This window comes from Mobula birostris, chromosome X, assembly GCF_030028105.1.
Source record: "Mobula birostris isolate sMobBir1 chromosome X, sMobBir1.hap1, whole genome shotgun sequence".
Lineage (NCBI taxonomy): Eukaryota > Metazoa > Chordata > Chondrichthyes > Myliobatiformes > Myliobatidae > Mobula > Mobula birostris.
The window spans coordinates 57,087,566-57,112,045 of NC_092402.1; the positions used below are offsets into that span (position 1 = coordinate 57,087,566).

Below are 24,480 nucleotides of genomic sequence, written 5' to 3' on the forward strand. Positions count from 1 at the left end.
CTTTCCTCTTGTAGGCTATCTACATATTGTGTCAGGAAACCTTCCTGAACACACCTAACAAACTCCACCCCATCTAAACCCCTCACTCTAGGGACATGCCAATCGATATTTGGGAAATTAAAATCTCCCATCACGACAACCCTGTTATTATTACATCTTTCCAGAATCTGTCTCCCTATCTGCTCCTTGAAGTCCCTGTTACTATTGGGTGGTCCATAAAAAACACCCAGTAGAGTTATCGACCCCTTCCTGTTCCTAATTTCCATCCACACAGACTCCATAGACGATCCCTCCATGTCTTCCTCCCTTTCTGCAACCGTGACACTATCTCTGATCAACTGTGTTAAAAGTTGTGAGGGTTTCTGCCTCGACCACTTCCTCAGACATTCCACCCTCCCCCTGGGTGAAAAGATTCTTCTTCAGACTCGCACTAACCTCCTTCTCCTCACCTTAAATGTATGCCCTCTAGGCTTATCTCAGCATCGGGAAAGTTTCACACTATGATCCTTATATCTTGATCTCTATTCGGTCATCCCTCAGCTTCCTGTGCTACACGGAAATCAAACCTAGCCCATCCATCTTCATAATCTCCAGGTCTAAAGATAGAATCTCTTTACAATATCTGAAATGTCAGTTTGAACTGATGCCTCAAAACTAAACTGTGGGATTACGAAACAACTTGGGACACTTTACAGCATAAAAGGTGCTATACCAATATAATTTGTCATTGTAAACACTACAAAACTTATTACTAGAACTACTGATCAGAAGCTAAACATAAAAACTTTTATTACAATATAAAATTTTGCATTTCAAATCAAAGAACATTTTCCCACAGGTAGTTTTTACATATCATCAATATTGTAAGTTATTTTGTGAAGGTTTCCATGTTAATAATTTAAACACCATTAATTGGTTACCAGTGCATACATTTTCATCAGTCAATTTAAGGTATCACTTTATAACCCTCTATCACATCAGTGGAGGTAGATAATATTTAAACATACAGGGAAATGAGAGCTTGCAGGATTTGGTGGAAAAGGGGAATTGAGGCCATGTTCATATTGATTACTGGGGCAGACTTGAGGGGGGCAATTAGCCTGTTCCTGCTCCTACTTTCTTATAAACACAAGAGATTCTGCAGGTGCTGGAAATCTTGAGTGACACACAGAAAATGCTGGAAGAACTCAGCAAGTCAGACAGTGTCTATGGAGAGGAGTAAACAGTCAACGTTGCAGGCCAAAACCTTCATCAGGATTGGAAAGGAAGGGGGAAGAAGGCAGGATAAGAAGGAGAGGGGAGTGGAAGGAGCACAAGCTGGTAGGTGAGACCAGGTGAGGGGGAAGGTGGGTAGGTGGGGGAAGCTGAATGAAGTAAGAAAGGGGATAGGTGAAGGAGGTAAAGTGCTGAAGAAGAAGAAACTAGAGGAGAGGTGATAGGCAGGTGAGAAGAAGGAATGAGAAGGTAACCAGAATGGGGAATGGTAAAGGAGAGAAGGGGGGGGGGGGGAGAAATTACTGGAAGTTAGAGAGATCAATGTTCATGCCATCAGGTTGGAGGCTACCCAAGTGGAATATGAGGTGTTGCTCCTCCAACCTGAGTGTTGCCTCAGAGTGGAAGTAGATGAGGCCATGGATTGGCATATCAGCATGGGAACGGGAAGTCGAATTGAAATTGGTGGCCGCCAGGAGATCTTGGCTACTGCAACAAGGTACATGATGAAGCATTTCCCGCTAATCTTATGTTCTCTCTGTGTTTCAAGACAAACACTGAAAGCATATGACTGTCCATAATTCTGGTCACCTATCTACAGGAAAGATATAAATAAGACTGAAGGAGTGCAGAGAAAATGTTATAAGGATGCCGTTGGGACTCTAGGACCTAAATTATAGGGAAAGATTGACTTTACTCCCTGGCTGGTGGGGGAATGAGGGGAGATGTGATAGAGGAATACAAAATTACGAGGGCTATTGATAGGGTAAATGCAAGCAGGCTTTCTCCACTGCTGGGATAGACTAGAACTAGGGGTCATAGGTAAAGGGTGAAAGCTGAAATATTTAAGGGAATGCTGAGGAGGAAGTTCTTCACTGAGGGATGATAAGAGTGTGGAACGAGTAGAAGTGGTGGATGTGGGTTCAAATTCAACATTTAAGAGAAATTTGGATAATCACATGGATGGGAGGGGTATGGACGGCTATGATCCAGCTGCAGATTGATAGGACTAGGCAGAAAGTTTAGTATCAACTGGATGGACTGAAGGGCCTGTTTCTATGCTGTAGTCCTCTATGACAAACATATTTCACCCAGACAACCGCACCTCCTCAGATGGAAGCTGAACCACAACCCAAGTGCTAGCCATTTAACCAAGCCAATATCTGAGAATGTCCAATTCCCTGATACAGGTGCTTACTTCCACATATAATGCAGGGTGATATGCCCAGTGTAGTACTTCCCAAGGTGCTGCTTTCAGATGAGATGCTGGCTCTCACTTCATACTAAGTTCAATTATCGTCATGGTGAGTTGCTGCTTCCTTCTACCTCTAGTAAGGCAATGTGGACTTGGCTTTATTTTGTAACTCAACAAATTTCTTGGTACTGAATTCTGAAAGGTGTTTGCAAAATCAAACAAGGGCATTTGCTACAACCAGGATTTTGTGTTAGAGAGCCATATATAGAAGCCAAAAATAAGTCATTCATAACCTTGTGAATAATTAACCTTTGGCAATTTGTTAGACTTGTATATTAATTCAAGTCTTGTTCCATTCTTAAAAAGTCACAGAGAGATAGACTATAGAAACAGACCTTTCAGCCCAACAAGTCTGTACTGACCATGAATTATCCACTTATACTAATCCTATCTTTTATTCTCCCCCCATCTCTAGCCATATTCTACCACTCATGTATTCACTAGGGGAAATTTGCAATGTTCAATTAACCTGCATGCCTTTGGGATGTTTGAGGAGACCCATTTGGTCACAGGGAGAATGTGCAAACTCCACACAGACAGCACAGGAGGTCAGCTTTGGACCCGGGTCTCTGGAATTGTGAGGCAACAGCTCGACCGGCTGCGCCACTATGCCACCAAGATGGCTTCCAAGGCACAGCTGTGCATTTTGTACTTAGAACCACAGTACCATTAATCACAGAGCTAAGTTATACAGCACAATTGAGATGTTACACCAGTACTTGGTGTTGGAACTGCAAGGTATACAGTAAAACAGAAATGTAGCCAAAAGGAACTGGATATAGCCCCTTGAAGCCATTTTGCATATTTCTCACACCTCACATCCCCAATTAGCCTGGGTCATCAATCCTCTGCAACTTCTTGTGTCTCCATTGAAAATATTACTGATATCAAAATACTTGGAAAATGATAACTGGATTGAGCAGAGTCAATGTGATTTATGGAAGGTGAAGCGTGCTTAACTAATCCAGTGGAGGACATATTCTCCGATGCACATGAGGGAGAGCCAGTGAGAGTGGCATGTTTGCATTCAATAACATCCCACAAGGAGGTTGCCGGATGCAGTGAGTGGATGCAGCAAATGGGGTACATTTAAGAGGAAGATTGTGAAAGAGAAAAGGGGGAATAGGAACAGAAAGAGATCAAAGGGGTTGGAGTAGAAGGGGTATAGTGTGGAGTATAAGCACCAGGAGTCATTCACCAACTTCTGATTCTTTGCTGTACATTCTTCGAAATTCCATGTAAAGATGTTTTCTTCTAGCCACCCACCTGCATTTGCAGGTTTTATAGGACTGGAAGAGGCCCTGAGGCAGGTGAGGTTGCACCCTGAGTCCTCAGCAGCATCTACTTTGTCCATGAGGGCTTTGGGTGATAATGGTAATGTGGGTGAGCTGCTGTGTGTCTGTGGGAAGAGATGAGAATTAGTGATAAAACACTGAGGTGCTTCCCTTCCCCACCAAATGGAGGACTCGAAGCCACATTAGCTCCACTTGATGCACTTAAGCCGGTTCTTGAAGTACAGCTGTTTTTCTTGTGTCTGGCCATCCTCTTCTGTACTCTGGACATAACGTGATCCTTTGTACATTTTGTCATTCTTGGTTTGTTTTGTCCAAGGCATTACGATTTTGGAAGCATGATCAACTTTGATGTCACTGCAAGAGCCAACGTGGAGCATGCCCAGACCATCAATGAAAAACTCTGCACAGGAAGCAAAGAGTCCATACAGTCAGCAATTGGGTAGGATGAACTTTTCTCTCCCTAACAAACCTGGTGTCCTCTTGAGCCTCAAGCTGACCTTCTGACCTTCAGTCACTTCCAGCACAATGTCTGCAGACCAGCTCCATGACAATACCCAGTTTGGCCCTTATTGATATCTTCCATCCCATTGGCTACTGCTCCAACCAAATGATTCCCATCACGTTTAATCTGATCCCTTTTTTAATCTGATCCCTAGAGAGAATATTCACATCATAATACCTGGTTCCCCCTGCCATCAGCCTCACTTTCAGTTAACCACATTCTGCAAATGGGCAGTATAATGAACTGGTAAGAAGTTACACTTGAGGTTGAGGTTATGTTTGTGATACAACTCTGCAGGTAAAGAATTTAAGTTATTTTCCACCGGAAAACCCAAATTCAAATCATTGAACATCCCTTCTCTGCCTGTGACTAGGGTGCTGCCCTATCCAAGACCCTCCTCATCATCTTTGGTCAGGATGAAGATGGCTCTGACCTATGGGGCACATGTCTTGTCCTTTACTGCCTTCTGCATGTAAATTCAAGTCATTCCCATAATCGCTTGCTTTTATATCTTGCCATTCCGAAGTTCCATTTTCCCCAAAGCCAATACCAATAATTTAGAGCATGGTAAGGTCCCACAGAGGTAATTGGGCTGCAGCCAGCCTAGGTGCCCCAAACACTGTTTTATTTAGCATCAACCCTGTCAAAAAACCACAAAATCAGTCACAAACAATATTGAGAGGGAAAATAAATCAGTTATAATTGAATGGCTGAGTAGAGTCAATAGATGTAAATAGCCCAATTCTGTTTCTATGGTCTTCAATGACAGAAGTCCTGGTGAACAAAATCTATGCTGGTATAGAGACCTTGTGTGCCAATCGGCCGGGTGGTGGGGGGCCGGGCAGAGACAATGATCCAAGAATTGATGTTTGCTTTATTATTGTCACGTGTACCTAAGTACAATGAGTAGCTGTTGTTTACGTGCATTCTGGATAGATCATTCCATACATCAGAACATCGAGGTAGTGCAGAAGGAGAAACAATAACAGAATGCTGAATACAGTGTTGAAGCTGCAGGTAGACATTAAGGTCATGACGAGGTAGGTTAGGAGGTCAAGAGTACTGTACATCTCGGTCGCACAAGATGTGCCAATGAGAGCCCCACACCAGCAAAAGTACCAGTGCTCTTACACACACGCATGTGCACACACACAGAAACTCAAGCACATGGACACACCCACAGACCCACACAGAAAGAAACACGTGTGAATGTGGACGCCCACGTATACATGCAGCAGCACACCTGCACGCTCAATAGCACACATAAACGTACACAGAGAGACACACACAGCAATACAGATCGACATACACCGAGGCACACCCACACACTAGCAGAGACACACAGACATACACACACACACACACACACACACACACACACTCACACTCATGTCACGGGGAGATACACCAGGACTGACAGGCTGCATTCCAACGGCTGGTGAGGAGAATCGGTGTCAGGGTCCCATCAGTGAGTGTTGCTGGCTCCATCCACCTCTACTCTTCCAGAGGACTTGGATGGACGCCAGGACTGGGAGGGTTCCTTGATGAGGCTGATGCATGGGCTAAGGTTTGCATGTCCCAACACGGCCTGATCACGTGCAGGAGCTGAGGGGCATGGATTAATACAACTCTGTTCTCACACAGGAGGTTGTGTATAGCCAGGAGACCAGTACTTTCACCTCCTGACATAGAACATAGAACGCTGTAGGGCAGTACAGGCCCTTCGGCCCATGATATTGTGCTGACCCTTATACCTACTCTAAGATCAACCTAACCTTTCCCTTCTATATAGCCCTCTATTTTTCTATCATCCGTGTGCCTATCAACGAGCCTCTTAAATGTCCCTAATGTAGCTGTCTCTACCACCATCCCTACCAGTGCATTCCAGGCACCCTCTACTCTCTGTGTAATTAATCACTGGCATCCCCCTATGCCTTCCTCCAATCACCTTAAAATTATGACCTCTTGTATTATCTGTTTCTGCATGGGGAAAAAAGGTATCGACTGCCCACTCTGTCTATGCTTCTTATAATCTTGTACATCTCTCTCAACACACCTCTCATCCTCCTTCACTCTGAACTGTGCCGTCTCCCAGCACCTCCTCACTCTCACCTATTCCAGAGAAAAAACGCCAGTGAGGAGCCTGGTGTCCTCACTCATCAGAGAGATGCCGCTCATGAACCGATAGATCACTATCCTCACTGAGCAGAGAGATGCCAGAACAGGGTAGGTCACTGTCCTGATCGAAAACAAGGGTGGTAGGGAGAGCTTCTACCCCGCCATTCTTTATACAATGATTATGGACTCTTGATCTCCCAATCTACCTCATCGTGGCCCTTGCAACATATTGTCTACCTGCACCGTACTCTGTACGGCAGCATAAAGTCTCTCTCCAGCGGGTTTAAGAACTTCCCTATAGCCATTCATAGTCATAGTCATAGTCATACTTTATTGATCCCGGGGGAAACTGGTCTTCGTTACAGTTGCACCATAAATAATTAAATAGTAATAAAACCATAAATAATTAAATAGTAATATGTAAATTATGCCAGGAAATAAGTCCAGGACCAGTCTATTGGCTCAGGGTATCTGACCCTCCAAGGGAGGAGTTGTAAAGTTTGATGGCCACAGGCAGGAATGACTTCCTATGACGCTCAGGGCTGCATCTCGGTGGAATGAGTCTCTGGCTGAATGTACTCCTGTGCCCACCCAGTACATTATGTAGTGGATGGGAGACATTGTCCAAGATGGCATGCAACTTAGACAGCATCCTCTTTTCAGACACCACCGTCAGAGAGTCCAGTTCCATTCAGCTCTTGAGACAACCATAGAACCCAAATCATTACAATTTTGCAACACTTTGATCATTCTACACTGAAGGGAACTTTGATTTGTTTGAATTATGTTACTTCTTGCAAACATTGTGTATATTTTATGTTTTGTGCATGCTGCTTATCTGATGCTGAGATCCTGCTGCAAGTAAGGTTTCATGGCACCTGTGCATAAATGTATTTGTGCATATGACAATAAACTCAACTTTCACTTTAATATTATATTTTGTATTCTATTTCCTTTTTGCTGCCTCAGTGTACGGATGTATCTGAATGGCACGCAAACAAAAGCTTTCCTCGGTGACAATAATAGATCAATGACTGAATCCCAGTGACGGAGAGCTGACAGCAGTGACACCATTCATGCTTTTATTGGAGGAGCACCATAGCAGCTAGCTGCTGGAGCAAACACCTCCTATTACTTTCAGTGCAGTCTGTGGACTTTAGATGGCGCGAACGCACGCTGCAGTTGTTTCTGAAGGTGCCCTGCCACATTCCCTCTTGCCACCTCAGGGACAGCGCTTCTGAGCTTAACCAGACCTGCTCCACAGGTCAGTGAAACTCAGACTGAAGCTCCCAGCTTCATGCTTCAACTTTTGCTGGGTGCTACAGGGAAAACAATATCATTCTGAAGCCAGGAAAACGTCACACATCACGCGTACAAGGAAGTGCCTGGTCCAGTTTCATTTTTACCCCAAAACGATCTCTAACTGAAGCTACTCCAAATAAAAACACGCTTTCAATCATGTACACAAGGGGTTCGGCAGATGCTCAGAGGGCACAGCCTCAGAATAGAAGGATATCCCTTTAGAACAGAGCTAAGGAGGAATATCTTTAGCCAAAGGTGGTTAACCTGTGTGATTCATTGCCACAGAGGGCTGTGGAGACTAAGTCAATGGGTGTATTTATGACAGAGATTGATAGGTTATTGATTGGTAAGGGGATTAAGGGCTACAGGGAGAAGGCAGGAAAAGTAATCAGCCATGACTAAATGGTGGAGCCGACTTGTTGGGCCGAATGAGCTAATTCTGCTCCTATATCATATGGTCTTATGGTCTTGTCTTGCAGGCCTGAGTTCCAACAGGGTCCACACACACACACACACACACACACACACACACACACACACACAAGATGCTGGCTCGTTCACTGAGAAGGTTCTGGGCCTCATATAAAGTTGAGGCTTTAGAAGCTGTATGTGCCTTTCTGATCAGGAATAACACACTGATCTTGAGTGGCCCAAAATAGTCTTTCCCAAGTTTCTTTCTGGGCTTTGTCTTACACTATCTTCTAAATATCCACCTTTTACTTTCCCCACCCTGTCCCGAGAACACACCCTGACAGCGACTCACCTAAGTGTCCCTGTCTTGTAATGTGTGGGTCAAACCCCACCTGTTGCACCTTTTCTGTCCGTGCCATGAAAAAATTAATTATGGCGTCCGTAACAACACAGTTGGGGAATCCTTCCACTTTGTGGTAGTATCCTTTCTGGATTCTCAAGCAGTCTCCCTCTTTGCCACCCTGCTCCACACTTAGTTTATGTTGAAATGTTGCTGAATATCTGGTTATCTCTCTCACTGAGCCTCCAACCTATAACAGGAAAGAAAGGAGATGATTTATTTTGGTGGCTATTTGTTATCGGTACATTTTCATACTTTATACTTCCTTATTGAAGGAGATTATTATGGAACGAACTGCAAGAGGAAGTGGTTGAGACAGGTATATTAACAACATTTATAAGACAGTAGGATAAGTCAAAGGTCAAAGTAAACTTATTATCAAAGTACATATATGTTACCATACTCAACCTTGAGATTTATTTCTCTGCAGACATTTACAGGAAAATAAAGAAAAGACTGCGTCTGTAGGTAGTGGAATCAGTTTCAGAGTTGAGGTGAGTGAAGTCATCCACACCGGTTCGAAAGCTTGATGAGTGTCAGGTAACAACTGCTTCTGAACCTGGTGGTGTGGGACCTAAGGCTTCTATCTCCTGCCCGATGATAGTGGCGAGGAGAAGGCATGGCCTGTATGGTGAGGGTCTTTGATGATGGATGCTACTTTCTTGTGACAGCGATCTACATAAATATGTAAATAGAAAGGAAAGCTTTAGAGAGATGGGCTAAATGCAGACAAATGGCTACCTTGTTCAGCATGGACCAGATGGACTGAAGGGCTCATTTCTATTATGTATGACCCTACATCAACAGTGTTGAGGTCCAGACTGTTGAGAGCTTCAATTTTCTAGATGTGAGCACCATCAACAGCCTGCCCAGGTCCAATCACGTTGATGCCACAGCCAAGAAAGCTCAACAACAACCTCTCCCTCCTCAGGAGGCTAAAGAAATTCTGCATGTCCCCATCGACCCTTAACAACTTTTAATGGTGCACTATCGAAAGCATTCTGTCCAGATGCAGCACACCCTTGCACGGCAACGTGTGATGACAAGAAACTGCAGAGAGCTATAGATACAGCTCAGCACATCACGACTGTTCATTATCAGCTGCAAACCATTTTTGCAGGGAGAGGACAGACATTCGGTTAATGTCCATGCAATATCTCACCAGAGAGGTGTAATCTTTCAGTGGCCTTTGTGCCAGACTTCGTGTCTGGGGAATTTGAAAGAGCAGTGTGCAGATGGCTACCCTCCACATCCACAATTACACACGGCTCAGCTCATCACAGAAACCAGCCTCCCTTCTGTCAATTCTGTCTATACTTCCCACTACCTCAGTAAAGCAGCCAGCATAATCAAAGACCCCACTCACGCCACAAATTCTTTCTTTTCCCCTCTCCCATCAGGCAGAAGATTCAAAATTCCAAAAGCACGTACCACCAGGCTCAAGGACAGCTTCTATTCCACTGTTACCAGCCTCTCTTGTATGAAAAGACAAACTGTTGACCTCAAAACCTACCTCGTTATGATCTTATATTTTACTATTTACCTGCATTAAATTTTCTCTGTATCTGTTACACGTTCTCCTACACTCCGTTATTGTTTTACCGTGTTCTACCTCAACACACTGTGTAATGATCCGATCTGTATGAACAGTATGGAAGGCAAGCTCTTCACTACGTCATGGCACATGTGACAAAAATAAACCGATACTAATACCAGTCTGAGTTTATCCATTGGTTCAAAGATTAGCTTTATTTGTTACATGTGCATCAGGATGTACGTACAGTGAAATGAATCCTTTGCATCAAGTCATAGCAGCAAGAATTCTACTGGGGCCAGCCAGCAAGTGTCGTCATGCTTCTGCACCAACATAGCATACCTCCAGCTTACTGACTCGAACCCGTACGTGTTTGCAGCATGGGAAGAAATGGGATCATCTAGAGGAAACCCACTTGGTCACAGAGAAAACTTGCAAACTCCTTAAAGACAGCAGTGGGAATTGAACCCCGATCACTGATTCCTGGCACTGTGCAGCAATTGCACGTTTTACACGAGGTACAATTTACAGCAGCCAATTAATTATGGCATCCATAACAACACAGTTGGGGAATCCTTCCACCTTGTGGTAGTATCCTTTCTGGATTTTCAAGCAGTCTCCCTCTTTGCCACCCTGCTCCGCGCTAGGTTTATGTTGAAATGTTGCTGAAACCAGAACACCCAAGGGGAGCCCGCTCAGTCACAGGGAGAATGGGCAAACTCAGGAACGAACCCAGCTCTCTGGGACTGTGAAGCAGCGGCTCTCCCTGCTTCATTGGAGTCAAGCTGGTCAACCTATCATTTGCCAGTAGCTGTTATGTGAAGTGAGGACAATCATCTGGCAACCTGTCTCCAACTGTGGCCCCTCTTGAGGAGGTGGGACTTCAGGATCCACACATTGGTCCTGAGCTGCCAATATTGTTGGAAGGGTGTAGTAATAAAAGGGTTAAATTGACCTGTTCAATATTTATTCTCATTGACCCCAATTATTCATGATATACATTAACAATATGGAAGAGGGAACCAAGTGTAGCATATCTAAGTTTGCTGACGACACCAAAAGGAGTTGAAAAGCAAATTGAGCGGAGCATATGGAGAGTCTACAGGGAGATATAGATAGGTTAAGTGAGTTGGCAAGGGCCTGGCAGATGGGGTACAATGTTGGTTATTGCAAGGTCATCCTCTTTGGAGGGAAATGTAGAAGATCAAATGATTACTTAAATGATAAAAGATTGCAGAGGGATTTGGGAGTGCCTGTACATGATTTGCAAAAGGTTGATTTGCAGGTATAACAGGTTATCAGGAAGGCAAATGGAATGCTGGCCTTCATTGCGAGAGGAATTAAATTTAAGAGTAGGGAAGTTATACTGCAACTGTATAGATTAGATTAGATGAGATTAGATTCAACTTTATTGTCATTGCGCCAAGTACAGATACAAAGCCAATGAAATGCATTTAGCATCTGACCAGAAAATGCAAAGAATAGTGTTATTTACAAAATAACTGCAAATAAAAAAAGTACTACAGCACACAAATATAAAAGTACTGAGACAGTACAATACGGATGCAATACTGCTTAGCGCTGTGATGAGAGGTTCAGCAGGGTCACAGCCTCAGGGAAGAAGCTCTTCCTGTGTCTGCTGGTGCGGGAGCGGAGGCTCCTGTAGCGCCTACCGGATGGGAGGAGAGTGAAAAGTCCATGGTTAGGGTGAGATGCATCCCTGATAATGCTTTTCGCCCTGCCCAGGCAGCGTTTATGGTAGATGTTCTCAATGGTGGGCAATTGGGTGCTGATAATCCACTGGGCAGTTTTCACCACATGCTGGAGTGCTTTGTATAGGGTACAGGCGAGGCAGCATCTGGAGTATTGTGTCCAGTTCTGGTCTCATTACCTGGGGAAAGATATACTGGCTTTGGAGGCACTGTGGAGGAGGTTCACCAGGTTGATTCCGGAGATGGGTGGGTTAGCGTAAGAAGAGTGATTGAGTTGCCTGGGATTTTGCTCCCTAGGACTCCATTTAAGACATAGTTATGTAGATTTTTTGTTAGTAGAGGAAGAAAGTGTTATGGAGAAAAAGCAGGTAGATGGAGCTAAGTCCACGGCCAGATCAGCCATGATCTTATTGAACATTGCAGCAAACGACAGGCCAGATAGTCCACTCCTGCTCTTGTTTCTTACTTCCTTAGGAAATGGAATTGGAATTGGTTTATTATTGTCACAGCTATTGTAATAAGGCACAGTGACAAGCTTGACTTGCATACTGTTTATAAAGACCAAATAACCACACAGTGTATCAAGGTAGAACAAGGTAAAACAATAACAGAATGTAGAATAAAGTGTAACAGCTCCAGGGAAAATGCAGCACAAGTGAACAATAAAGTGTAGGATCATAACAAGGTGGACTGTGAGGTCTAGAGTCCATTTTATCATACCAGGAAACCATCCAATAGTGGGGCAGAAGCTGTCCCTGAGCCTGGTGGTAAATGCATTCAGACTTTTGTATCTTCTGCCTGATGGAAGGGGGGAGAAGAGAGAATGGGTGGGATCTTTGATTATGCTGGCGGCTTTACTGAAGCAGAGGGAATTGTTGATGGAATCCATAGAGGGGACACTGGTTTCCATGACATTCTAAGCTACGTCCACAACTCTTTGCAGTATTTTACAGTCACATACAGAGTAGGTGCCATACCAAGCCATGATGCATCCATATAGAGCGCTTTCTGTGGTTCTTATGTTCTCAAGTGAGCATTGCAGACACATTGACATTGCTTGTCCATTCGGAGTTACCCTGAGGCAAGGTTGAGTTTTCTTAAACTGCTGGTTGTTGTTTAATGCTCTGTACTCTGCTGGGCCACTTCAGAGCCAGCCATGTCGGTGTGGGAATAGAGTGTGTACAACAACAATAAAACAGGATTTACACAGTGTCTTTCATTAGTAAAAGATCCCTAGGCACTTCACCCTGACACTATCAGGCAACTGTTGACACTGGGCTGCATAAGGAAGTATTCTGACAAAGCTTAGCCAAAGGGGTAGGTTTCAAGAAACATTGCCAAGGAGAACAGAGCGCCTCAGCAACTTGCCAGCTGAAAGCACAGCCCAAGGTTATAGGTAAGGGGCCAGAACTGGAGGAACACAGAGCTCTCAGATGGATGTAGCACTGGAATTGGGAGTAGGCCGTCATCCTGAAGCAACAAACATTCTGTAGGAAGAACTCAATGGATCAAACTGTATCGATGTGGGAGGGAAGGAAATGTCGATGTTTCCAGTATAAACTCTGTATCAGGTCTGAGAAATCTTGAAATTTAAACATCTGGGAACTTTTGGCTGATATTTAGAATTTTTCCCACACTTATGATGTCATATGTTGTCAAATTTTGAATACAGGTATTAATGTTCACATCCGCCTTGGTGTTGCAGTTTGATGATTCATTCCACTACTCAATTCCGGGAAAATTTCTACACTTCCCTCTTTCACAAGCTATGTCCTAAAAAAATTTGTGTAACTCAGTAAGTCCCTTCCTTGAATAGCTAATGGAGACATTATGGTCCCAGCTGGTGTCTGCTGAAATGAGCAGTGCTTTACTAATTGCCTTTATTATCTCTTCACACCAATTCCAATCAAGCCCTCGTTCATGGTAAATGGAAAATATGAAGTCAACTGAAAAAGCTTCAGAAGAGCTAAAAGAGGGTGTCAACAGGAGGTGTGCTGATGCAAGGGCAAAGATAAAAGAAGATGGTGTTGTAGAGGAAGCATCATTGGAGGTGTCCTTTCTGGATCCATCACGGCTTGGTAGGGCAACTGCTTTCCCTAAGACCACAAGAAGTTGCAGAGTTGTGAACACAGCCCAGTTTATCACACAAACCAGCCTCCCCTCCACTGACTCCATCTACACCTCTTGGATTGAACTGAATTGACTTTATTCATTACATCCTTCACATACATGAGGAGTAAAATCTTTACGTTACGTCTCCAGCTAAATGTGCAATGTGCAATCACAGTAATTTATAATAATTAATAATAAATAGAACAGTCAATGTAATGCAGAATACACTCAAATCAGCGTGAGTTCATTAGTCAAGCTGGCCCGGAGCCTGTTTGTCCTGGCTTTTATGCTGCGGTACGGTTTCCCAGATGGTAGCAGCTGGAATAGATTGTGGTTGGGGTGACTTGAGTCCCCAATGATCCTTTGGGCCCTTTCTTTCACACCTGCCTTTATAAGCGTCCTGAATAGTGGGAAGTTCACAACTACAGGTGCACTGGGCTGTCCGCACGACTCTCTGCAGATTCCACGATTGAGGGAAGTACAGTTCCCATACCAAGAAGTGGTGCAGCCAGTCAGGATGCTCTCAATTGTGTCCCTGTAGAAAGTTCTTAGAATTTGGGGGCCCATACCAAACTTCCTCAACCACCTGAGGTGAAAGAGGCCCTCTTGTTCCTTTTTCACCACACAGCTAGTGTGTACAGACCACGAGGTCCTCGATGATGTGTATGCCGAGGAACTTAAAGCTGCTCACTCTCTCAACCCCAGATCCATTGATGTCAATAGGGGTTAGCCTGTCTCCATTCCTCCTGTAGTCCACAACCAGCTCCTTTGTTTTTGCGACATTGAAGGAGAGGTTGTTTTCTTGACACCACTGTGTCAGAGAGATGACTTCTTCCCTGTAGGCTGCCTCCTTATTTGAGATTAGGCCAATCAATGTAGTGTCTTCGGCAAATTTAATTAGCAGATTAGAACTGTGGGTGGCAATACAGTCATGGGTATACAGGGAGTAAGGGAGGGGACTCAGTACACAGCCCTGAGGGGCTCCTGTATTGAGAGTCAGAGGGGTAGAGGTGAGGGAGCCCACTCTTACCACCTGCTGGTGATCTGTGTGGACTCCAATGTAGAGATGGCAACCAGTGGTCATTCATAATAATTCCAAAAGAACATCAGTGGCTCAGCCAAGAAACACCACGAGACGTAACATTCTCAAAACCAGGACCTTACAATCGGCGCTGATCAGACATCTGCTTAAATAATACAACTATCGAAGTAAACTTAACAAGATTAAACAGAAAGCACCAGGAGACCACATTTCAAAGAGCAAGTTGCTTGAGAAAAACGCAAGGAACACTGAATGATTAATAGCTGCAGTTAAACAACAATTAACCAGTTCAGGTGCTCTAAAAACCAGTTCAGGTGCTCCCTGGCACCCTGCTCAGGCCTGAAGAACTCAATACATATACAAGATGGTAAGATCAGATGTACAAGATGATAAGAGGCATAGATCAACTGGATAGCCAGAGTGTTTATCCCAGGGTAGAAATGGCTAATATGAGGGGATATCATTTTAAGGTGATTGGAGGAAATTATAAGGGGGGGATGTCAGAGGTAAATTCTTTACACAGAGAGTGGTGGGTGCGTGGAACGCCCTGCAAGGAGTGGTGGTAGAGGCTGATATATTAGGGATATTTAAGAAATTCTTAGGCAGATGGATGATAAAAATGTAGAGTTATGTAGGAGGGAAAGGTTAGATTGATCTGAGCGTAGGTTAAAAGGTCAGCACAACATTGTGGGCTGAAGGGCCTGTACTCTGCCATTATGTTCAATGTTCTACGTAAACATAATCAAGCACTCTTCCACTCTGGTCGTTCCCCCTTCTCCCCTCTCCCAAGAGGAAAAAGATGCAAAAACTTGAAAGCACCTACCTCCAACTCCAAGGACACTGCTATCAGACCCTCTCTTGAAGACCTCTCATGGCTTAAAAAACAAACTATTGATCTCTCAACCTACCTTATCGTCGTCCTTGCACTTTATTTGCCTGCTCTGAATTTACTCTGTAATTCTAAGGCTATATTCTGTATTATTATCTTTTGTACTAACTCAATGTACTGATGTATGGAATGATCTGTCTGGAAGGCACACAAACAAAATCTTTTCACTGTATCTCACTACGTGTGTTAATTATAAACCAATTACTGATAACAACTTTAGATTCCTCCCTCTCTCTGTTTATATCAAGACTGGCCATTCCTGACTGGCACCCCTCTCTATTTCTTTCATTTCTATATCTTGGCCTACTGGCCAAGTACCAGCAGAGCAGACCATACCACGTTACCACTTTACTGTGTTCTCTGCACATTACACAAAGGAGCTTCACAGCCCCTTGAGAGCCATATAATATCACTCTTCGCTCAATCCTTTGCCCTCCTCCATCTTCTCTGCTACTGTACCTAGACCAAGTTGTTTTTTTCTCTTTCTCGGTTCAGGTGAAATGTTCACTGTTTCTCCTTCCATAGCTGCTGCCTGTCCTGCTGAGTGTTTTCAGCATTTTCTGCTTCCATCGGCCTATGGGAGTGGAAGGAGGTGATCATGAATGCCATGCCAGGCAAGGAGAATTGGTTATGAAAAGAGGAAATGATGGAAATATTCAGCACTACATCCATGAAGAGAGACGAAGTGATCACTTTAGGTAGATAAGCTTTCTAATAAATTAAAACATTAACTCTCTTTCTTTGCTCACAGATGCTGCCTGACCTGCTGAGTGTTTCTGGTATTTTCTGCCTTCTGCTTCTGATTTGCAGCCGGTTTCTGCCTTATGAAGGACAGATTTCCTCCCCTAAATGAAGTGACGTCGGAGACCTCAAGGTGTCCCAGACGCTTTCCTGGACCGACCACCGTAAAGCCCCATTGGTGGACATCCATAGCTGTCGGAAGTGAGGCCTCCGCTGCCGACCTCGGAAATTGAGCCCGAGGCTCGGCTGGAGCGGAGGCCTCTGCAACCGTGACTCCGCTTAAGGACTTGTTTCAGCCAGGAGCCCGGCCCTCTGGGATTAAGTGTAGGCTTTGGGGCCCGACCCAATCAACAGCCCAGGCCCCCGGAGGCTGGAAGTGGCAGTGGAGCCTCCCCCGTCACTCGGCCCGACCCGGAGCACCCAACGATGCAACCCGCCAATTGATCCCTGCGGGACACGTCCACCAATGTCAAAGAGCTGCCAACAACACACTGCATCGATGGAAACCTGGAAAGATGCACTATTTACCGAGGAAGTGTGGGAAAAGAGCTGGGCTGCTGGTCAGATTGAAGCTGAGGGGCTTCAGGGTCCCTATGCCCACCATCCTACTAGCTAATGTGCAAGAACAAGGTGGATGATCTTAAAGGGAGACTCACCTATTGCAGGGAGATGCAGAACTGCTGTGTATTCTGTTTCACCGAGACCTGGCTCTCCCCTGCCACCCCCCACTGTGCCATCCGACCGGAGGGATTTTTGATCCATCAGATGGACCGCACGATGTCTTCGGGCAAGACGAGGGGAGGTAGTATCTGCCTACTGATCAACACTGCATGGTGCTCGGACACAGTGGCACTGACAGGCTCCTGCAGTCCGGACCTGGAACACCTGTCGGTGAAGTGTCGTCCCTACTATCTGCCACGGGAATTCACCTTGGTCATACTGACAGTGGCCTACATTCCCCTCCAGGCGGACATGGAGTGTGCTCTGAGCATACTGTATGCCAACATCAGTGAACTTGAGACCAGGTATCTGGAGGCTTTGCTCATTACAGCCAGGGACTTTAACCAGGCCCTTTAACCAGGCCAACCTCAGAAAGGCACTGCCAAAGTTATACTAACATGTCTCCTGCCCCACTAGAGGCCCGAATATACTTGACCACTGCTACACAGCAGTCAAGGATGCCTACCGTTCCATCCCACGAGCTCACTTCGGAAAATCGGACCATCAGGCCATACTCCTCCTCCCGGCTTACAAACAGAAACTGAAGCAGGAGGTCACGGTGTCAAAAGTAGTGTCGCATTGGACAGAGGAAACGGATGAGGTCCTCCGTGACTGCTTTGAATCGGTGGACTGGTTAGTATTCAAGGATTCGGCAGCTAACCTAGATGAGTATGCCTCAGCTGTCACGGACTTTATTTGGAAATGCACGGAGGACTGTGTGTCTCGCAAGACGATCCAGGTATTCCCTAACTGGAAACCTTAGATGAGTTATGAGGTCAAGTCCTTTTTAAAGGCTAGAGCTGCGGCTTTTAGGTCTGGGGATACCAGTCGCTACACAGAATCCAGGCGTGAACTCCGGAAAGCCATTAAGGGCGCCAAGAGGCAATATCGAGCCAAGTTGGAAGCCCAGGCTAACCAGAGGGATGCCAGTAGACTATAGCAGGGTCGAAATGAGATCACTGGGTGCAAAGAAAAGGCTGGGAATATCAATAACTGTGGCGCTTCTCTTCCTGATGAACTTAACGTATTCTACGCAAGATTTGAACAGAAGAGGAGCGTCCCGCTCCCTCCGGATGAACCGGACCTGGTGGCATCGAGATTCATCGTCACCGAGGAAGACGTTAGAAGGGCCTTCCTGAAGATAAATTCAAGGAAGGCGACAGGCCCAGATGGCGTCCCGGGACGGGTTCTCCGGGTCTGTGCAAGCGAGCTAGCTGGAGTGTTTGCTGACATCTTCAGCTGCTCCTTGCTTCAGTCTAAGATCCCCTCGTGTTTTAAGAAGGCAACGATAATCCCAGTGCTGAAGAAGAGCAAGGTGGCTTGCCTGAATGACTATCGACCTGTGGCTCTGACATCAATTGCTATGAAGTGCTTCGAGAGATTGGTTATGGCACACATCAACCACAGCCTACTGGTCAATCTCGACGCTTTGCAATTCACCAACAGGTCAACGGCAGATGCCGTCTCTCTGGCCCTACATTCCTCCTTAGAACACCTGGAGAATAAAGATGCATACGTAAGGCTCCTTTTCATTGACTACAGCTCTGCCTTTAATACCATCGTTCCAAATAAACTGATTCCTAAGCTCCAGAACCTGGGCCTTAGCACTCAGATCTGCAGCTGGATCTTCAACTTCCTCACAGACAGGACCCAGGCTGTAAAAATAGGGGACAAGCTCTCCTCTACAATCACTCTGAGCACCGGTGCCCCACAAGGCTGTGTACTCAGCCCCCTGCTGTACTCACTGTACACCCATGATTGTGTAGCCAAGTTTCCATCAAACTCAATATATAAGTTTGCTGATGACACAACAATTGTAGGCCGTATCTCGGGTAATGATGAGTTTGAGTACAGAGAGGAAATTAAGAACCTGGTGGCATGGTGCGAAGACAACAACCTATCCCTCAACGTCAGCAAGACGAAAGAATTGGTTGGTGACTTCAGAAGGAGTAGCGGACTGCATGACCCAATTTACATCAGTGGTGCGCAAGTGGAACAGGTCAAAAGCTTTAAGTTCCTCGGGGTCAATATCACAAATGACCTGACTTGGTCCAACCAAGCAGAGTCCACTGCCAAAAAGGCCCACCAGAGCCTTTACTTCCTGAGAAAACCAAAGAAATTTGGCTTGTCCCCTAAAACCCTCACTAATTTTTATAGATGCACCGTAGAAAGCATTCTTCTAGGGTGCATCACAACCTGGTGTGGAAGTTGTCCTGTCCAAGACCGGAAGAAGCTGCAGAAGATCGTGAACACGGTGCAGAACATCACACAAACCAATCTTCCGTCCGTGGACTCACTTAACACCCCACGCTGTCGGAGCAGTGCTGCCAGGATAATCAAGGACACGACCCACTCAGCCAACGCACTTTTCGTTCCTCTTCCCTCCGGGAGAAGGTTCAGGAGCTTGAAGACTCGTACGGCCAGATTTGGGAACAGCTTCTTTCCAACTGTGATAAGACTGCTGAACGGATCCTGACCCGGATCTGGGCCGTACCCTCCAAATATCCAGACCTGCCTCTCGGTTTTTTTGCACTACCTTACTTTCCATTTTTCTATTTTCTATTTATGATTTATAATTTAAATTTTTAATGTTTACTATCGATTTGTAATCCAGGGAGCGAGAAGCGCAGAATCAAATATCGCTATGATGATTGTACGTTCTAGTATCAATTGTTTGGTAACAATAAAGTATAAAGTATAAAGTATTAGTGAGCCAGTTGGAAATTGGAATTTCCAGCACATCCTTCACAGTCAGGAAAGCTCACCAGTGCTTCTACCTTCTGAAGTGGCTGAAGAGAGCTGGACTGTGCACATCCATACTCACATCATCCTACAGATGTGCAGAAGACAGTATCCTAAACTGCTGCAAGTCAAGCCAAGTCAAGTCGCTTTTATTGTCATTTCAACTATAACTGCTGGTACAGTACACAGTAAAAACGAAACAACGTTCCTCCAGGACCATGGTGCTACATGAAACAACACAAAACTACACTAGACTACCTGAAACAACACAAAACTACATTAGACGTTAGAGCTGCACAAGACTACATAAAGTGCACAAAACAGTGCAAGGTACCATCACTGCATGGTACAGAAACTACACTGTGGTGGACTGGAAGGCTCGACACCGGGTAGTCAAAACTGCCCAACACATCACTGGCACCAGCCTACCCACTATCAAGGACATACAGTATATACAGAAAGGGGCCGGGAAAGGGCCAGTAACATCATGAAGGATCCCACCTACCATGCTCATGGACTGTTTGTCCCACTCCTATCAGGGAGGAGGATATGCAGCATCCAAACCAGGACCATCAGACTCAAAAACAGTTACTTTCCCCAAGCAGTAAGGCTGATCAACACCTCCACCCACTAACCCACCCATCCACACCCCCATCCACAACTACTTCATTATTTCCCATCAGTCACTTTATGTACAGACACTTTTGTGCCTAATGTCACTTTATGGACATGCAATCAATTTATGTATTTTATGTTTTATTGTGTGATTTTTAAAAAAGTTTTATTATTGTGTTCTTTATCTTTTCTGTTTATTTTGTGCTGCATTGGATCCAGAGTAACAATTATTTCATTCTCAGAATCAGAATTCAAATTCAGAATCAGGTTAATTATCACCGGTATGTGACGTGAAACTTGCTAACTTAGCAGTTAAACTTGTGAACATCATCGAGGGATCAGAAGTAGAAAGGGTGAGGAGCTTCAAGTTCCTGGGTGTCAATATCTCTGCAGATCTATCCTGGGTCCAACATACTGATGCAATTACAAAAACGGCCATACTTACTTCATTAGGAGTTTTGGGGAGGCGTGGTATGAGACCAAAGATTCTTGGAATTTCTACAGATATACTGTGGAGAGCATTCTAACTGGTTGCTTCATCATCTGGTATGGAGGGGCACTGCACAAGATCAGAAAAAGCTGCAGAAAGTTGTCAATGCAGCCAGTTTCATGGGCACTAGCCTCCCCAGCATTGAGGAAGTACTCAGAAATATGGCATCCATCATTAAGAGCCCCCATCACTCAAGACGAGCCCCCCCTCTCATTGCTACCTTCAAGGAGGAGATACAGGAGCCTGGAGACACACACTCGACATTTTAGGAACAGCTTCTTCCTCTCTGCCATCAGAATTCTGAATGGACAATGAACCCATGAACATTACCTCAATATTTTTTCTCCTTTTTTTTGCCCTCTTTTTGCACTATTTATTTAATTTAACTTTTTAAACATGTGTGGGCACGTGGCCAAGTGGTTAAGGCATTCGACTAGCGACCTGAAGGTCGTGAGTTCGAGCCCCAGCTGAGGGAACATGTTGTGCCCTTGAGCAAGACACTTAACCACACGTTGCTCTGCGATGACACTGGTGCCAAGCTGTATGGGTCCTAATGCCCTTCCCTTGGACAACAATGGTGTCGTGGAGAGGGGAGACTTGCAGCATGGGCAACTGCTAGTCTTCCATACAACCTTGCCCAGGCCTGCGCCCTGGAGAGTGAAGACTTTCCAGGCGCAGATCCATGATCTCGCAAGACTAATGGATGCCTTAATTTTTAAACATATTTCTTATTGTAATTTATAGTTTTTTTAAAATTATGTACTGTAATGTACTCCTGCCGCAAAACAACAAATTTCCTGACATATGCCAGTGAAATTAAACCTGATCCTGAATCTGATTCTAATTTTGATTCTGATTCTGACTTGTGGGCCGAAGGGCCTGTTCCTGTGCTGTACTGTTCTATGTTCTGTGTATGTCTCCCCTCACACAATTCCTGTTTAACCCAAGGCAGTGAGCTCACCATGTCCAGAGTGGTTTTCTCCAGGATCTCCACCATCTTTTCCAGCTTGGTGTCTGAAGCGAAGATGAAGTCATCATCGACCCAGAGCAGATACTTTGTTTTGACCTGGGAGACAGCCAAGTTCCGCCCTGCAAACCAACCCTGTCAGGAGAAGAAGGTTGTCAGCAAAATTAATTTTAATTAGACAACAACACATCAAATAATGGGTTTGGATGCAATAGGCCTAGGAGGTGTGGAACATGCTTTCAGAATTATCACTGATTTATACTCAAACATTGAAAAAGTCTTCAGTGTCCTGCCTCAACGACTACTGTCCCATTGCACTCACATCCATCATCATGAAGTGTTTCGAGAGGCTCGTCATGAGGCACATCAAGACCCTGCTGCCCCCCTCACTAGACCCCCCTGCAGTTCGCGTACCGTCCCAACTGTTCAACAGATGACGCCATTGCCATCACCCTCCACCTGGCCCTAACCCCTCTGGACAAAAAAGACACGTACGTTTGAATGCTGTTCATAGACTTCAGTTCAGCATTCAACACAATTATTCCTCAGCACCTGATTGGAAAGCTGAAACTACTGGGCCTGAACACCTCCCTCTGCAACTGGATCCTAGACTTCCTGACTAGGAGACCTCAGTCAGTCCGGATCGGGAGCAGCATCTCCAACACCATCACACTGAGCACGGGGGCCCCCCAGGGCTGTGTGCTCAGTCCACTGCTGTTCACTCGGCTGACCCACGACTGTGCTGCAACACACAGCTCGAACCACATCATCAAGTTCGCCGATGACACGACCATGGTGGGTCTCATCAGCAAGAACGATGAGTCAGCATACAGAGAGGAGGTGCAGCAGCTAACGGACTGGTGCAGAGCCAACAACCTGTCTCTGAGTGTGAACAAAACAAAAGAGATGGTTGTTGACTTCAGGAGGACACGGAGCGACCACTCTCCGCTGAACATCGACGACTCCTCCATAGAGATCCTTAAGGGCACCTAATTTCTTGGTGTTCACCTGGCAGAGAATCTCACCTGGTCCCTCAACACCAGCTCCATAGCAAAGAAAGCCCAGCAGCGTCTCTACTTTCTGCGAAGGCTGAGAAAAGTCCATCTCCCACCCCCGCCCCATCCTCACCACATTCTACAGAGGATGTATTGAGAGCATCCTGAGCAGCTGCATCACTGCCTGGTTTGGGAATTGCAGCATCTTGGATCACAGGACACTGCAGCGGATAGTGAGGTCAGCTGAGAAGATCATCGGGGTCTCTCTTCCACCATTACAGACATTTACACCACACCCTGCATCTGTAAATCAAACAGCATTGTGAAGGACCCCACGCACCCCTCATACAAGCTCTTCTCCCTCCTGCCATCTGGAAAAAGGCACCGAAGTATTCGGGCTCTCACGACCAGACTATGTAACAGTTTCTTCCCCCAAGCCATCAGACTCCTCAATACCCAGAGCCTGGACTGACACCAACCTACTGCCCTCTACTGTGCCTATTGTCTTGTTTATTATTTATTGTAATGCCTGCACTGTTTTGTGCACTTTATGCAGTCCTGGGTAGGTCTGTAGTCTAGTGTAGTTTTTGTGTTGTTTTACATAGTTCAGTGTAGTTTTTGTATTGTTTCATGTAGCACCATGGTCCTGAAAAACATTGTCTCATTTTTACTGTCTACTGTACCAGCAGTTATGGTTGAAATGACAATAAAAAGAGACTTGACTTGAAACATTCAAATAAAGAGTGTCTTAAGTGACACTTTTTAGACAAATACAGGATAAGAAGTTACCTAATCTGTCTCCAGATTCACAGAGAAACTCTTTGGTCTATGCACAGCTCATTCTGTATTTTTAGACTGGGATTTTGCCAGGTTACCACAGCAGAGTTTAAGAAATCTAGCCCACAAGCACATTTTCCAGACTGCCAATTACTAACTGGTGGCATTCTGTGCCTTGTTGCAGCTAAGCTCCAAGTCTATACAAGCCTTGTGGAACAAGGAAACAAGCAGCAAAGTACTTGTCCGTGCCAAAATTCATGGACCATCTAAAAAGCACGGCTTTTTAAGGGTTAATTCATAAGGACTAATTCATAAGACATCCCCGGTCGTGTGCTACTGAAAGACTATTGCAAAAATGAAAATAGGAAAGGTTCTGATTTCATTTGTGTCTAAGTACAGTAAATGCTTTCAAAGTTTGCCACATGCATTATTTGGCTTTTGCTCAGAGGTTTGCTAAGTTCTTCTTTGTTATATTCTTTTAGTATTTCAAGGCTTTGAATGTCACTGTGAAATGAGGTAACTGGCTATTCCTTTGAGGTTCTAGACCAGAGAATGGACTCCTTGAGAGCCTTTACACTCAAGATATCTTTCACTAACTGAGCAGAGGCCACAGACCCACCAGCTCTTGGCATGGACAGAGCAAGAGGCT

General features: G+C 45.1%; 1 protein-coding gene across 4 annotated transcripts in view; it reads right to left on the reverse strand.

The window, feature by feature from the left end:
• Positions 1-764: 764 nt before the first annotated feature.
• Positions 765-24,480, reverse strand: part of LOC140191345 (beta-1,4 N-acetylgalactosaminyltransferase 1-like) — an 85,360-nt gene continuing 61,644 nt past the window's right edge. For all 4 annotated transcript variants that reach the window (XM_072248657.1, XM_072248654.1, XM_072248656.1 and 1 more), the window contains 3 exons: positions 22,054-22,194; positions 8,448-8,685; positions 765-4,162 (listed from right to left, as the gene is read on the reverse strand). In XM_072248657.1, the coding sequence (XP_072104758.1) occupies positions 3,945-4,162; positions 8,448-8,685; positions 22,054-22,194 (597 nt within the window). In that variant the 3' untranslated portion in view covers positions 765-3,944. The remainder of the gene's footprint in view (positions 4,163-8,447; positions 8,686-22,053; positions 22,195-24,480) is intronic.